This window comes from Parasteatoda tepidariorum, chromosome 2 (genome assembly GCF_982258835.1).
Source record: "Parasteatoda tepidariorum strain Cologne lab strain chromosome 2, Ptep-v5.0, whole genome shotgun sequence".
NCBI lineage: Eukaryota > Metazoa > Arthropoda > Arachnida > Araneae > Theridiidae > Parasteatoda > Parasteatoda tepidariorum.
This window is the reverse complement of record NC_141756.1, coordinates 116,540,495-116,556,361: the sequence shown is the minus strand read 5'-3', so window position 1 is coordinate 116,556,361 and position 15,867 is coordinate 116,540,495. Positions and strand designations below refer to the sequence as shown.

The 15,867-nt window shown below is 28.0% G+C and overlaps 1 protein-coding gene across 4 annotated transcripts in view; it reads left to right on the top strand.

The window, feature by feature from the left end:
• The window catches only part of LOC107455734 (trithorax group protein osa), a 139,306-nt gene that overhangs the window by 59,086 nt on the left and 64,353 nt on the right, over positions 1-15,867 (top strand). For 2 of the 4 annotated variants that reach the window (XM_087158147.1, XM_087158146.1), the window contains exon 1: positions 6,208-8,248. The exons of the other annotated variants lie outside the window; for them this stretch is intronic. In XM_087158147.1, coding sequence (XP_087014273.1) covers positions 8,093-8,248 — 156 coding nt within the window. In that variant the 5' untranslated portion in view covers positions 6,208-8,092. Of the gene's footprint in view, positions 1-6,207; positions 8,249-15,867 lie in introns of those variants that run through there. 4 annotated transcript variants of the gene reach the window in all.

Genomic DNA, 15,867 nt, shown 5'->3' with positions numbered 1-15,867 from the left:
TTAAAGCAATATCTTTATTGATATTTCTTGTATGTTCGTTAAAGAATTTATGTAAATTATTGTTTTTATTATTAAAATCCTGCCAAAGAATTATTACAAGCAGTTATAGAAATGTCGGATAGAGGGAAAATATTCTTATTTCTTTTTTTTTTTTTTCTTTTTCACTTGAGTATGAATCCTTTGTTGAATATTGGAAAAAAAAACTGAATCCTTTTTTCAAATAGTGATTATATCCTATAAAATCCTAAATATCGAATAGTTTTTCGATTTAAAATTTTTTTTTTTTTTTTTTTTAATACTAAACAGAAGTATCTATTCAGGACACTTATTATTCTTTTAGTAGTTATTTTAAGGGGGGAAAATGCGAAACTATTATTGGGAATTAAAAGCGTATCCGCCATTGATTACAACCAGGGTTGACTGGTTTAAACTAAACGATTTATTTTTTTAACAAGCTTATTTTTTTTTAAATTTTTTTTATAATTAATTGTTTAAATATCTGTTGTTTAATAAAATACTTTTACTTCAAATCCAACCGAATGAAAAAAAGCAGTACATTTCCCCATAAAAAAAACCTTGCATTTAATTGCAAATGTGAGTCACTTTATACATACGACATACGGTGAAATGATTAATAATTAATAAATTAATGTGATAAAATTTAAAATAATGTCTCTTTATTTATGTGTACAGTCCATTTGATATTTTAGTCCTTTTCTTCATTCCATTATCTTTCAATTTTTTTAAATTGAAAAAATATATTACCATAAATTTTTTATGCTTAAGTTAAAAGTTAAACTTCGTATGCATTCAATGGGGGGGAAAAAGGCATGATCATTTTATTAAATAATTTAATACTTTAAATTAATGACATTAATTGATGCTAAAGTTAGACTTTTTATTTGTACTCACAAGTTAAAAAAAACTCGTTTGTTTACATACATCACTAATTGACTATTCGATATTAAATTTTTATTTGCACGATTGTTAATTTGAACTGTAAAATAAGGAATAAGCATATTCAAAACCTTCACTTTTCCAATAAAAAGTGAATGCGTTTTTAATTATTTATTACTAATATTAATTAATGGCTCGAAAAAATTTCATGTACTTAATAGCATAATTAATTTTAATTAAAGTACTATTAAAACCTTTTTTTTTCTTCGATAACCAAAATAATGTCAGACTTATTGTTTTTTTTTTCTTTTTGAAAAAAAGTGGCGAAAGAGTTTCCAAAATGTTGATACCTATTTTATTTTATTAATAATAATTTATTTTATTAATAATTTGATTAATAAGGGCTGGAGGAAAAATTATGTTGCTTTCATTTTCTAAATAAGTATACAAAAATCACATTTAGTTCATGTATTAAGAATTGAAAATTAAGAAGTATGTATTAAATTCGAAATAATGTATGTGTATGGAATGTGGGTGTTCCTTACAGCTCTCCACGTAGTGATAAAATTTCTATTAATTATATAGACAACATTTCTATCTGATTTTCTTATATCAGGATATTCCTTATTAAAGTCTTATTTGATGCGGTGCTTATCAGTTTTTGAGAGGTGGGACTAAACCGAAATCCAACTATTAATCTGCTGTGCGATGAAAAAATCAACCTAAGCTTAAAAAAAAAAAAAAAAAAATAGAAATTTTTTATACATTTGGCATTTTTGTGTAATAAAGAACATATTGCGTAATATTATTTCTTTCAAATTTTTTTTAATGATTAATTAACTTTTTTACCTTTGATATTAGCAAGGGAAAGAAAATAGTTGTCAAGACGCTTTTCTCTAAATTTATCGCCGAGCATTCCTCTGTTTTTTCAATTATTAAGTCATGCTTAATGAATTGCAAGTAATAAACAGAATCTTCATGATTTGAATCACTTAATTTAAATCAACTATGATTTTTTTAAAAGTCCAATTGATTTTCTTTTTTAATAAATCATGAAGTCGAAAATATTTTAGTAAATATATTCTTTATGTTGTGATTCTTGTTATAGTCTGATTTCATTGATTACGAAGGTTTTATCCAAATGTTTAATTGATTAAAGTTATCATATTTATTAAGGTTTACTTTAAAGTTAATAATGCAATAGTGAAAGGGAAAATTATTATATTTCAAATTCGACAAATAACTAAATAAAATTAAAACCTAAAAGTGAGTTGAATAAACGTCAAACTGTTAAATTATAATTTTCAATTGTGTAAGCTGTGTGTAAAGTAATTTGTTAGTAATAAACATATTTCAATTATACCCATTTAGTTTTATGTTTATTTTAAATACTTTTAACAAAATATATTAAATCTGGAGTTTACCAATATTAGAGAAAATAACGCAATAAATAGAGAAAATTTTCTTCATATTCCTGACGTTCTGTTTTTGTTGATTTCTGTTTTCGATACGCCGTTAAAAAATAATGATTAAGTCAAATTTTGATTTACGTTCTTAGTTGCGTACGTCTTTCTTTCTTTTTTTAAAATTAAAAAGGGCGATTATGTTATATTTTAGAACTTAAAAACTGTGAACATCATGAATTTACATTTTGGTACCAAGTATTTGGCTAGGGAAATACTTTACCCATCAAATAGAACACACGGAAAAATTTATATAATTGTAGAATTCTCGTTAAAAAGGAATTCATAACCACAGATTTGTCACGTGCCAGATAAAAAAGTTTTTTCCCCCCGTTATTAATTTCCCCCTTGTTTTCGAATTTGTTTATTCTTTTTGAGTTCAAATAAATGATAGTATAGCCTAAGAATTGAATTTAGAAAGATGTATCTTAGATTATAATATAAAGTTTCTTATCTTACGTGTTGAATGAGAAATATAAGAATTATATCTATCTATATATATATAAATCACGAGTATAACTTAATTTCTGTGCCCCTAAATTAATTATCATTTTAATCTGTAAATGAAAGTAAACACAGTTGAAATTTAAATTTAGTTTTGAAAGATATCGAATATGCAAAATTTGTTCTTTCCGATTTAAAAATGTAGTATACATCATACATAACATAAATTTGTATACATATACCAAGGGGTTTGTTTAGAAGAAATTTGGGTCCGTTAACGAACCTTCACTAAATATCTCATAAAAACGGACCCTTCAGAAAATATTTTAACTTAAAAACGGACCCTTCACAAAATATTTTAACTTAAAAACGGACCCTTCACAAAATAATTTATCTTTTAATCGGATCTTTCACAAATTTGTTTATCTTCATTATTGTTTTGTTAATCGAATAAACCCTTCCCAGGAAGGGGGGGGGAAGACAGATGTAAACGAACTTAGTTTTGTCTTCAGCAGACGCTTCTTCCTTTATTCGTACGAAATGAATATTCCGCGTTTAGCAGTATAGGCTAAATACTAAATATTTGTATGTTGCATCTCTAATTTAGTAGCAGCGATTGCTGTTTATTTTTTAAAATTGTATGTCTTTACAATTTAAAAACTCCTTTAAAAAGTTTTTTGCAATAACAAGACCCTATTTGCACAAATTCACAAAAGCCGGACCCTGGTTGAATCAATGTGACTTAACATTTGTTTTATATTCACAATTAACAAGTCATTCACATTTTGCCACGGTCATTTTTAATTATTCCGGCGAAATAAAATCGGGAGCATGTCTATTTCTACTAACAGACAGTTCTCTTTAATTGATGACTAAAACGTGATGATCATTATTCATATTTTGAGTTTTCTTTTTTGTTTCAATGCTGATTTGATCTTGAATCTGAAAGTTCTAATGACCTAATAAATTCATATTTGGTAATGATTTTATAATAGTACATGAAGACCTTTCAAATTAATATAAGCAGCTATGAGGCAGGGAGTTTTGTGATTTGCTTGTTTTTGCTTACAGGGGTGAGGAGGGACATGAACAATGCTTACGTTAGACACGAAAACCCTCTTCGTTTTGAAATTTTCATACAAAGCGAAAAAAAAAGTAACAAATATTACTCATGGAAAAATTTTAAACGTGGAATTTGAAAAAATTTATATTTAGAAAACATTTCTTTAAAAGAGTTTCAGAAGCAAGATCCTATTAGTTTTGAAAAACAGAAAGATTTCTAAAGAATCATCATCCGATTTATCTTTGATCTCCAATTCTTTTCATTAATTGCAAGAAAATCAGAGTCTACCGAATCTGAATATTCTTCTAATGTATCTTAATATTCTGACTATCAGAATAGGGAATCTGAATACTTTATGAAATGATGTTAACGATTTTCTACAGAGTTACATCTTTTATTTGAATTTAATTTATCCTAAAATTAGATTACTACAGTCAAAGCTAAAGCAAAGACCAGGAAGTTGTTGCGACTTCCTTAAACAAGCCAGGCAAGGGATTACGTGATTTACTTGAAGTGTCCGAAATTTCTAAAAACAGGCTTACCTAATATTTGTATGGCCTCATAAGTTCGAAGTGTAAAAAATATCAGTTGGGACAGAGAGAGTACTTAAAATTTATTCGAAGATAAAAATCTACAAATTTTGACATTTTAAAAACAATAGGTCGCGTTTGGACCATTTTTTTCCTTCCCAATAGTTAAGAGTGCCACTCCGTAAAAAGCCATTTCAGAAAATACAACAATAAACAACATTTTTCGAAAAAAATGAAAATGTTTTAAAGTGGTTAAAAGATTAAATTCATTGATTCTATGTATGTTGGATTCATTGAAAACTACCAATGCAACGTATAAGATTAATAAAATAAATAAATAGTTCGCTTCTATTAAATAAATGAAACTTAATCAAGAAAACTAACCCAAGGGAATACTAATGAAGGCTTATTAATCAAGCATTTTCTTTTTTTCCTCTCTTTAATTCAGTGTTTGAGTTGTGTACATTTTGAATAATAATTTTTCCAAAAGTTTTTCGGTGAAATTATAATGTTTGTATAAACAGTCCTCGTTCATTAAATTTTAACAATTTATTTTTGATTTTGTAATTGTTATTTGAATTTCACGCAATGAAAAAAAGGTTTCCTTTTTGAGTATTTACGTCTTATAGTTAGGCGATGCATATTTTTCCCTTTATTGTTTGAAATAGACTGCTTAACGGGATTAAATTCGAGAGATCAGTTAAGTATATCATTCGATTTGGCATTCTACTTTTGTGCTGTTTTGGAGAGGAAACAGTTGGAAAATCCCTTCCATAATAGTGTCGATCGGGAAGTGATGGCGAGAAAAAACAGCACACAATCATCGCCGTTTCTGGCAACCCCAATCCCTTCTAGCAGGCTTTGAAGGCGGAGAAGGACTGGCGGCTTGATGGCTACTAGAATGGGACCCTGCGTCGAGGCTAGGAAAGAGACAAAGAGCTGCCTAGATTGGGACCCTGCATCGAGGCTAGGATTGGGAGGGGGACGACCTCCATGCTGCACTATTGACAGGGGGCCTTGATAAATGGATCTTTGCCTGAGTCTTTTCTCTCCTCTCTTCTCCCCTATCCATGCCACAGAGAGAGAAGAGGACAAGTACAGCGCTCCGCTACACTGCCTCGTTTCATTCGCTCATTCGTTGGGCGGCCAAGTGCGCGTGTGTGTGTGTGTATGTATGTTCAGGGCATACAGAGAACCGCTTTTGGGATGGATATAGACTCAACCGGCGCGTTTTCGCAAAAACTTTTCTTTTCCTCTCACTGTACGAAAACATCCCGGACGAGTTTTCGAGGTTCGCACTTTTTCTTTTCGGCACGGAGGGGGAGGTAGGAAATAACGATAAGGAGGAATCCAAATTGTTGAGAGAGAAGAAGAAAAAAAAAAAGTTGGAACGATTTTTACGGAAGGAAGGGTTTGCTTCCAGTTCATAGATGGAATTCTGAACTTTTTTTTTTCTCCTTCTTTTCGTCATTTTTATTTATTATTATAACTTAGAGTACTCATTGCGTCTGGTAACTGATAAGGAGATTATGCGAGTTCGGTTGCTACTATTCGCCTAAGTCTGGAAGGGGTGTTCCGATCTTTTTTCCATTCGAACATCCCTATTTCGAAGGAATGGAAGATTCCACGGCAAGTTCAGGCTAAATGTTGTGGCTGTTATCTGTGTTGGCGTTATTCCCTATATTCTCCCATGCTTATAGTTGCAAGTTCTTATTGTTGAAGTTCGGATTTAGAGCTCGTTGTGTTGAGCGACAATCCTACACACACACCCTCCCTCGGCGCACGTTTTTCTTTCTCCTGAGCAAATTTTGGAACGGGAGACTGGGGTGAAAGCGGGGAGGGGGTCTCAAGTAAAGGGAGGAGGGGAGACAGCGAAATAATGAAGAACGTTTTTGCGTTCATTTACTTGGGAAGGTATGTTTATACGTAAGGGCTATTTTTTTTTTCTTTGCTTCCTAGAATCGAGGCGAGGATAAATAGTAAATAAAGAATGGGATGTAGATTTAGGGGAAAAATAACAAAAGCATTTTTTCTTTATTAGGCGAAAAATGAACTTGAAAAGAGTTTTTTTAAATTAATCCCTGGAAAAAAGACTCCTATTTATGAGAACAAGGTGTTAAAAGTTAAGAATTTCTAAGTTTGTTCTGTCTCGTGTTTTCTTTCTGTGAGGTTGGAAAAAAAAATTACGATTTGGCAAGGTGTTTAATTTTTAACAAAATAAACAGTTTTAGTGAAATGTTCTACTTTTTCTGATTAAAGGTCGACAATATTGATTGAGAAGAAAAACTGAAAGATTATATATTATATATGAGAAAAAAATCCTCGTGGCTTTCAGGGATTGACCTAGAGTACATTGAAACTTAAAATATCTTTTAATAGTATTTTTAAATTATTAGCTGAGGTAGTTTTTGTTTTTACATCTTCACAATTACTGCAACTATTTTTCGTGTCCACAATTTGTTGTTTCAAATATCGTTGTGATGCGTATGCATTCGTTATACTAACCCACAGATTCCCCTCCTTTATTAGATCATTGTCCACTTTTTAAGACAAAATTTTTCAAAGACCCTATTTATTTGTATGTGCCATTTAATATTTTTGTTAAAATATACTTATTTTACCATGGCTTGTAAGTTATTGAATTTTTGCCTGATGAAAACTTTTTTTTTTTATACTAGTCTTGGCGAAAATAAATAGCTCATAAGTGAAATTTGAAGTTTGTCTGAAAATAAATTCAACGATTCACTTAGTAATTTAAATTAAATATTATTTTTCTTTTATAATGTGAAATAAGTAATATCAATTGACCTGCAATCCATCGCCTGTTCTTTTACTACAGATGATTAAAGCATATATCAGAATCAAATCAGTGGAGTTAACAATATCATTTAATTCAATTTTGAATCACTAAAACAAAGGAGAAAACAAGTAAATTATGTAAATAAATAAGCTTTAAGATATTTTTCTTTATAAAATAAGTTGGAAGGAGAGTAAAAAAAAAAATTCCTCGCAATCAAGATCAATTAATAAAAATCTTAAAATATTATATCGATTTTCATTGTCTTAAGCTGCTTATAATCTGACATAATGTTTCCTACAAATCTTAGGGGGGAAAAATAGCATGACAAATAAAATAATGTGACTCTGGAGAAAAGTATCATTGATGATAATTACAGAGATGATTGTGCTCCGGAAAAAATCCGGATTTCCGGATTTTTCGCTAACCGCGATCCGAGATTTTCCGGAAATCCAAAAGTTTCAAGAAATCATCGATTACATTTATGTATAAAAAATCTTGTATATTTCTTTTAGAAATATTAGAACTATAATTTATGCTCGGCATCTCTTTCATTGTAAATATTTTTTCTGGTAGAATAATAAATGTGGGTAAAGATAAAAGTAAAATTATACATAATTATTCATTTAAATTATGCTGCTTATAATTCATTTAGAATTTCATGTTATGAAAATGTCAATGATTGAAATTTTTAGACATAAATTTTTTGAAATGCGTCATTAATGATTTTACTCAAGTAATTTTCAGAAGTTTAAAGTTTAATAATTGTTATAACAGTATATTTAAAATAGTGCTGAAAAATGTTGGAAATTTCTGTTAAATTTTAAAAAAAACAACAACATAAAAATCATGATACCAGCCATTACCTGTTAGCACAAATTTTTTATGTTATTGTGATATGGAAAGCCCCCAAAGTTCTGACACCCCTACCCCCTTGTATAGAGCGACCCCTTCTCTTGCCCTCTCTTTACAAACAGAGCGCTTTTCCACATCGACCACCGGATCTCTTGCCCGGCTGCTGACAACAGCTCTCTCTCTCTCTCTACTCTTGGCGGTATGTTATCATTCCAAATTATATAATATTTTTAACTAGATATTGAAATTTTCCCGCTCCTTACCGCAGTTAAAATGCTGATTAGGTTTCGGTTGTTCGGCTATAACAAAATTTTAGAGTAGTTTTCCTCTTAACAATTTCTTTAAAACGTATTATTATTATTATTTTTAGTGAACTATGTTTTTATTCGGAATCAACTATCGCTTAGTTAAAAAGAAAAGAAAAAAACTCGCTTTTTTCTCTCCAATTTTATGAGTTATTTTATTTTCGGGTTAGCAACTTAGTTGTTTGTTTGTTACTTATCATGACGAGGCTTTCAATCGGTGTTTACACCGAAGAATTATTATATATGTATTTAAATGCACTTGAATTTAAATTGAACTTGCATGTTACTCTTTACTTGTCGCACATTCTACATATCAATATGATTAAGTACTAACTATTTGAATTTGTCACCTACTGTTTTTCCAGGTAAGAACTGTCATTTAATAATTTCAGGGAAGAAAGCTCTTGGCCAAATTATTCGACACATTCTATGATATTCTATGTAAAATCTCAATTATCAGGTGTTACTATACAGCTTTATTGTTTTTGCGCGCTTTGCCACTTGTTTACGTTAGTGTATTCATTGGTTAAATTAGACGATATGATATATAATATAAATTCGACTTTAGGATAAATTGGACGATCTATTATATAAATATAGAATATTTATTATATCAGGTATTATATGAGTATATTTTAATAATGGGACCAAATTATTCGACTCACTGAAGTGTTTTGATAATGACTTGTTTTGCACGAGTTTATAGGCGATACTTTTATATTTAAAAACACATGTAATGGGTTTTTATTAAGGAGATTTTTATATACTTCCTATTTGCATTAATATGTTTTTTTCTTCTTTTTTTTTCTTTTCTTTTTAACATTGCATTACAATGTTAACTAATTGATACACGAACATAAACAATTGCAAACCGGTTTCCTCCGCGTCAAAATAATAATGCTGTATAGCATCACCCGATAATTAAGATTTTACATAGTATCTTGTAGTGCGTCTAATAATATGGCCAGAGACTGTGTGTGTGTTTATGTGTGTATATATATATATATATATATATATATATATATATATATATATATATATATATATATATATATATATATATATATATATGTATATATATATATATTAGACACATATAAAGAATAATTTTTATCTTAGGATAATTATTCTTTATTCAGAAATATCGCATTTATAGCAATAGATGTGTCTTGATAACGACTATTTGCTTTTACCATTCTTGTTTCTCTACCATTTAGTTTTTTATTTTATTCATGTTTTTATGTTAATTTGTGCTTATATATATATATATATATATATATATATATATATATATATATATATATATATATATATATATATATATATATATATATATATATATATATATATATATATATATATATTAAGGTCCCAACGATTTTGATTTCTCCTTAAAGATTATGAACTTACGATTATTGAGTGATAAAAATTACGGCATTTCAGAATTTCCGTAATAATCTGTTTGACATAGGCTTTTCTTCCCTTGACTTCCAAGCTTTATGAAATTTCGTTGTTAACTAATATACGATATTTTCGTTCTACTCTTTAAACAATTCTAATAACAAAATATATGAACAAAAATAATTTCATAGATGGAAGAAAAAAACTAAACAAAGAAATCTCATTTTATCCTCTTCTAAACTTGTCTTTTTAATGAGAAGCAGAAGAATATATCTCAAATCTGTAAGCTGTGAGCAAAAATTTTTAGTGGTTCACAGGCAGGATGATAAAATAACGGCTAGATTTTAAGTAATCAATTTAACTTTGAAATGAAATGGAAAATTTCAGTACTGTATAATTTTTAATTTAGTGAATTCACGCAGTATAAATTTATTAATATTATTGACCTATACAAAATTAAAGTAGTAAATACACCTTAATTGAATTTGAATTTTGTAATCGCTATTTCTGTGTTCTTATACTTTTTATTACTAATAGTGCAAAGTTGTCCAATCTGTTCAAAACCGAACATTCCAGAAATAGGTTCCCATGTTTTTGATTACAAAGGTTAATCTTTATTTTAATTAAAATGTAAGAATATTTCCTTTAAGCTATTTCTCTTTTTGACATAAATGAAGGAAAGAAAAAAAAAATCTTTATTGTTTCTTTGTCGAACGAGTAGCAGTTGATTTAGTCATGTGCAGTTGCTATTAAAAATTTTCATAACATCGAATTCTCATTTTAAATAACGTTTTGATACCCCTCCGTTTATTAAAAACCAAATGTCCCTTCACAATATGTACACACACCCTAATACTGCTGTGTGTACATATTCCCGCAGTATCTATTATGAAACAAATAGTATCTTCGGTATCTACAATTAAGAATTATTTGCGTCATTGAGTGTTAGACAATTTTTTTTTTTTTGCTGCTGTTTGAAATGGAATAGTATTTTAAATTTTTTTCTGCAATATACTCGGTATTGACGAAAATTATTATTATTTTTTCCTCCATAATGATGGAAGTTTAAATGGGCTATAGGACGGTAGTTATAAAATTGCAAATGTGAATATTTTAAAGTAATAATTTAGGTCAATATCCGACAAACAAGTAGTGGGAATGCCAAATTCATTTGACAATAAATTCATTGCTTTCTTATTTTTATTTTTTTATTTATTAAACAGCATAATAATGCATTATATATATTTAAAAATAGTTTTACTTCCTATGTAGTTCATTAAGTGTTACGTTGTTCATATTTCATGTCAGTTGATTCATTGGTTTTTTCTTCTACAAATAATCACACTAATATACCTATTTTAATTGGAATACTTTAAAAATGTTTTTGCTAATTTTCTATTAAATTATTCTTTGTAAGTTGAATGATGTGGGGAAAATTATGACCTCATGTCGACTAGATTGAAGGGTTTGAATCCTTAGATATTTTTCAAAAAAAAAATATATATTTATTTATTTTTCTTATATCATATTATACTTAAAAAATAGTTGTTGCAAAGGCAAATGGACAATTTATAAATTTTTTTTTATTCCCAAACAAACCAATAATGATTATTCAAATAATATTCTAAATATAAAAATATAATTGTTTTTTTATTTATTTATATATTTATATATTTTATTTATTTATTTATTATTATTTTAATAATGTATTTCTGCTCTACATTTTAAGATACAGTTATGTAGAAAAGTGGTCTAATCTTATTAACCGTTTAACAATTATTATTTTTGTGCAAATTACATTAATACTAAATTGCAGTTAAAGAGATCTGTTAAATGATTTAGAACTTAACCGATCAGCTTCATGCACAATGAGATGCAAAAAATAGTGTTTAACGTATCCGCCCGATTGGTGAGCGAAAATATTAAATTAGGATTGTGAAATCATCTAATTTGTTTGAATAATAAAAAGTTATAACAATATAAATGTCATTTAAAAAAAAATTGTTAGAAATTTTTTTTCTGTTCACCAATAGATCTAAATATTTATATGTACTACTTTGTACGTAGCAATTGGAGGCAGAACTGTTTTCTGAACTGAACAAAAGCTGTTTTCTGCTCAGAAACAACTATTATTATTGCCAATCAATCATCGGGTTTGGTGAGCGGTAACGAACAGGGGGCTTAGCACCCTTCGTGGGAAGCAAAAAGGGAAAAATCATTTTCCGTACCAGAAATTTTGATACCATTAGATGCTATTATTTTTTTTTTAATATGAAGGCAAATCAGGGCGTTTAGTGTTTTTAAAAAATGCTTAAAAGTGCTTATTTTTGATTTACGTTTTTTAAAAGCCCTTAAAGTTTTTTTTTTTTTTTTTTAAATTCGGGGTTTGTAAAAAGTGTTTAATTTTCTGTCTTTTAAAAAGGGCTTTTTGCTTTGTCGTGTCGATTATCATCATAAATTACAAAAAAAAGCAAGATTTTCACAATTTTCTCAGCAATATTTATCAGAAACTAGTTATTTTATCATGATTATGTAAGGTCTTTGAAAATATTTGTTCATTTTGTTGATTTTATGTATAGAAATGAAGAACTTTAAACTATGGGAAGAAATAATTTATTACTGTACATATCCTGATAATGTTTTTATTTTTTTTTATTTTTTTATTTTTTATTTATTTATTTATTTATTTATATTTTTTTTGAAAGGTGATTAAAAATATTTTTTGAGTTCTTAAAAGGTGCTTATTTTTTGTTGAAAAATTTGGCTGCGCACCCTTTAATTAAAGAATTAAAAAAAAAAAGTTCAGTTGCATTTGACATTATAATTTACCTTTTTTCCCCTTATTTATTTGTTGAAATACCAGGTATCTCAGATGTCTAAGCAATTAATCGTAAGCTGTAAAAATTGTTAGATTTATAATTTTCCTTTTTAGAAATTAATTTTATTGGAAAGTGAACGCGATATTATGATTACGAACGTGACATGATATTCACTAAAAAAAAAAAAGAAAGAAAGAAAAGAAAAAAAGATAATGGTGAGTGTTGGGTATACTAGTGCAAGTGTAATTGAACTATTGTGATCATAAAAATCTTCGGTCAAACAGTACTGCATTAACCAGAAGGAATAATGCAAAAGTTTAGAAAGAAAAATAACCTGGATTGGTTAACAAGAATTGTTTTATTGCATAACATTGCCAAACCACGGCGCAATTGACCGATAAAACTATTGAAATTCCAAAATCGTCCAGTTTCACTAGCCTTGTCCCCACTGACTTATTATTTTTTTTAAAGAATTGATTATAAATTTAAAAAAAATTTTGACAGGATAAAATTTAAATTCCGTAAATGTTGCAAAACTAAATATCTAGAAATACATTCACCTGATTTTATCCTTTTTGTTTGAATAACAAAGCGAAAATTTTGAGAAAATATAGGCGAAATGACTGAAATTCGCAAATCTGGTCTTTTATTTTACTGACAAAAGTGTATCAACTGACTTGTATTTTTCTTTCATACTTAATTTCAATAATACTATGACGTTTTGTCTGCGGTGTAACTCAACAGCAAAATGCCACTGTTACATAGCTTGAAAATTTTCTAATGTCTGTCGTTTCCTTTTATTTTATTTTTTCGAACCAACTGGTTTAATTGAAGACTCAATATTAAAAGTAACGTTAATTGAAAAAAAAAAAAAAAAAAAAAGAAATAATCTGGCACCCTGTTTTATTTTACCGTTGTACGAAGATTACAGTACTTGATTTTCTTTTTCTGCCTTTTGTGAAAGGGCAACGGGAAACTCCCCTTTTTACGATATGTGGGTGCATGGATGTGTTACGCATGATTTGTTTACTTTCTTTCTTTCTTTTTTCCGTAACTTTATTGCGATTCATTCAAAAAAAAAAAAAAAGTTGGTACTCCCTGCCAAAAGTAAAGGGTTGGCGCGCTTTTTCAAGTTAATCTCTCATTTTTGGAGCTAAGGACGAAATTGAAGTGTGAATTAGTTAACGAAGTGAAATTAGAAGTAATACAGGCGTAGCGTTTTTAAAAAGTGCTTAAAGGTGCTTATTTTTGATTAACGTTTTTTGAAAGCCCTTATAGGTTTTTTTTTTCATTCGAGGTTTGTAAAAAGTGTTTAAGTTTCTATCTTTTAAAAAGAGAATTTTTCTTTGCCGTGTCGATTGTCTTTCTAAATTACAAAAACAATGCATGATTTTCACAATTTTCTCAGCAATATTCATCAGAAACTAGTTATTTTATCATGATTATGTAAAGTTTTTGAATTTTATTGATTTTTATGCTTATAAATTAAGACCTTAAAACGGTATGGAAAAAATGTAATTAATGCACAGATCTGAATTATAATTTTTTTTTCTTTTCTTTTGAAAATGATTAAAAATATTTTTTTAGTTCTTAAAAGGTGTTTATTTTTGATTTACGTTTTTGAAAGCCCTTATAGGGTTTTTTTTTTCATTCGAGGTTTGTAAAAAGTGTTTAGTTTCTATCTTTAAAAAAAAGAATTTTTCTTTGCCGTGTCGATTGTCTTTCTAAATTACAAAAACAATGCATGATTTTCACAATTTTCTCAGCAATATTTATCAGAAACTAGTTATTTTATCATGATTATGTAAAGTTTTTGAATTTTATTGATTTTATGCTTTAAATTAAGACCTTAAAACGGTATGGAAAAAATGTAATTACTGCACAGATCTTGATTATAATTTTTTTTTCTTTTCTTTTGAAAATGATTAAAAATTTTTTTTGAGTGCTTAAAAGGTGCTTCTTAGTAGAAGAAACCGTAACCAAATTATTTTTAGGCTACGTTAATATGTTTGAAATATTATTTCTTATATAATTTATTTGACTTCTGTTTTGAAGAGCACTAATCTAGCTCCAAAACTGAAGTTTATAAAAAGGCACTTTTTTTTATTTATTGATATCTCTGTAGATCGGATTATGAGAATTCATAGTCTTAGGCATTCCCCCACCTTTAATGGTCTCATTTCTAAATTTTCTCCAATTTTCTACTAGTATTGTAAGTTGAAAATATAATTTTAATCAAGAAAGATATCGTCCAAGTTCGTGTCATCATAATTAACTTATTTTAATTGTTATCATTTAAATGATTTAAAATGAGTTCGTCTGCTGCCGTGTCATAAAAATAATAAATTTGAATTTTTAAAATTCTTTTTCATAATGGTTATTTTATTTTGTTTTTCCACTAAAGACTTAACTCTAGCTTATAACAATATCATTTTATGTGTCATCTATCAAAAGAAGAAATTCAAATTTTATTGTAATACCAAGGATTAATCGAGACTCTTTGGGAGAAAAAAATAAAGAAAGAAAAAAGAGAAAAAACTATTAATAATTCTGTGAATCGGATTCTTACCGGCAAGGTTCTGTTTTCCTTAATCATGTGGAAATACTTTAAGAACGAAACACTTTTTTTTTTAAAAAGCAAAATAATAAAGTTGTAGTCTGAGAATAACGAGTTGAATGTCCATGTCACCGACTTCCTAAGAAAATTTTTATTTTTGGTTCATTAAAATTTTTTTCTTCTTCCTATTTTCCTCTTTAGTTCATATTTATTATTTAAATCTGTTATTTATATAAATTACAAAATTTCAATTTAAGACTTAATAATTAGCTAATTCTTTTATAGTGTTAATTCTTTTTATAGAGTTATTATGTCTTTATCTTGTATAACATAACCGCATTTTCTAAAGAAATTTAAAAATAAAGTTCACACAACTTATTTCTGTGAATAACATGGCATAAATCTCACGGTAGTTAATTGATCAGAACAACTGTCTAAGTGTTTTCTTCTTCTTTGGATCAAATAAAAAACTTAGTTTCACCATAAATGTGGGTAAATAAAATATAATATGACATTAATCTGTGTTTATTTTTCCAAAATAAGGGTTGAAAATCGATTTCTACTCTGAATAATTATCCTCTTAGCTCTCCTTACTTTAAATCATTCATTGAAAGGTGCATGCTAAGAAAAGAAAAACTACGACCAATAGGCATGCGTGGAAGTGGGGATCAATACTTTTTAGATTCTCTCCCCCCCTTTACGCTTTCTTTTACTCCGTTTACAACTCGAATTAATT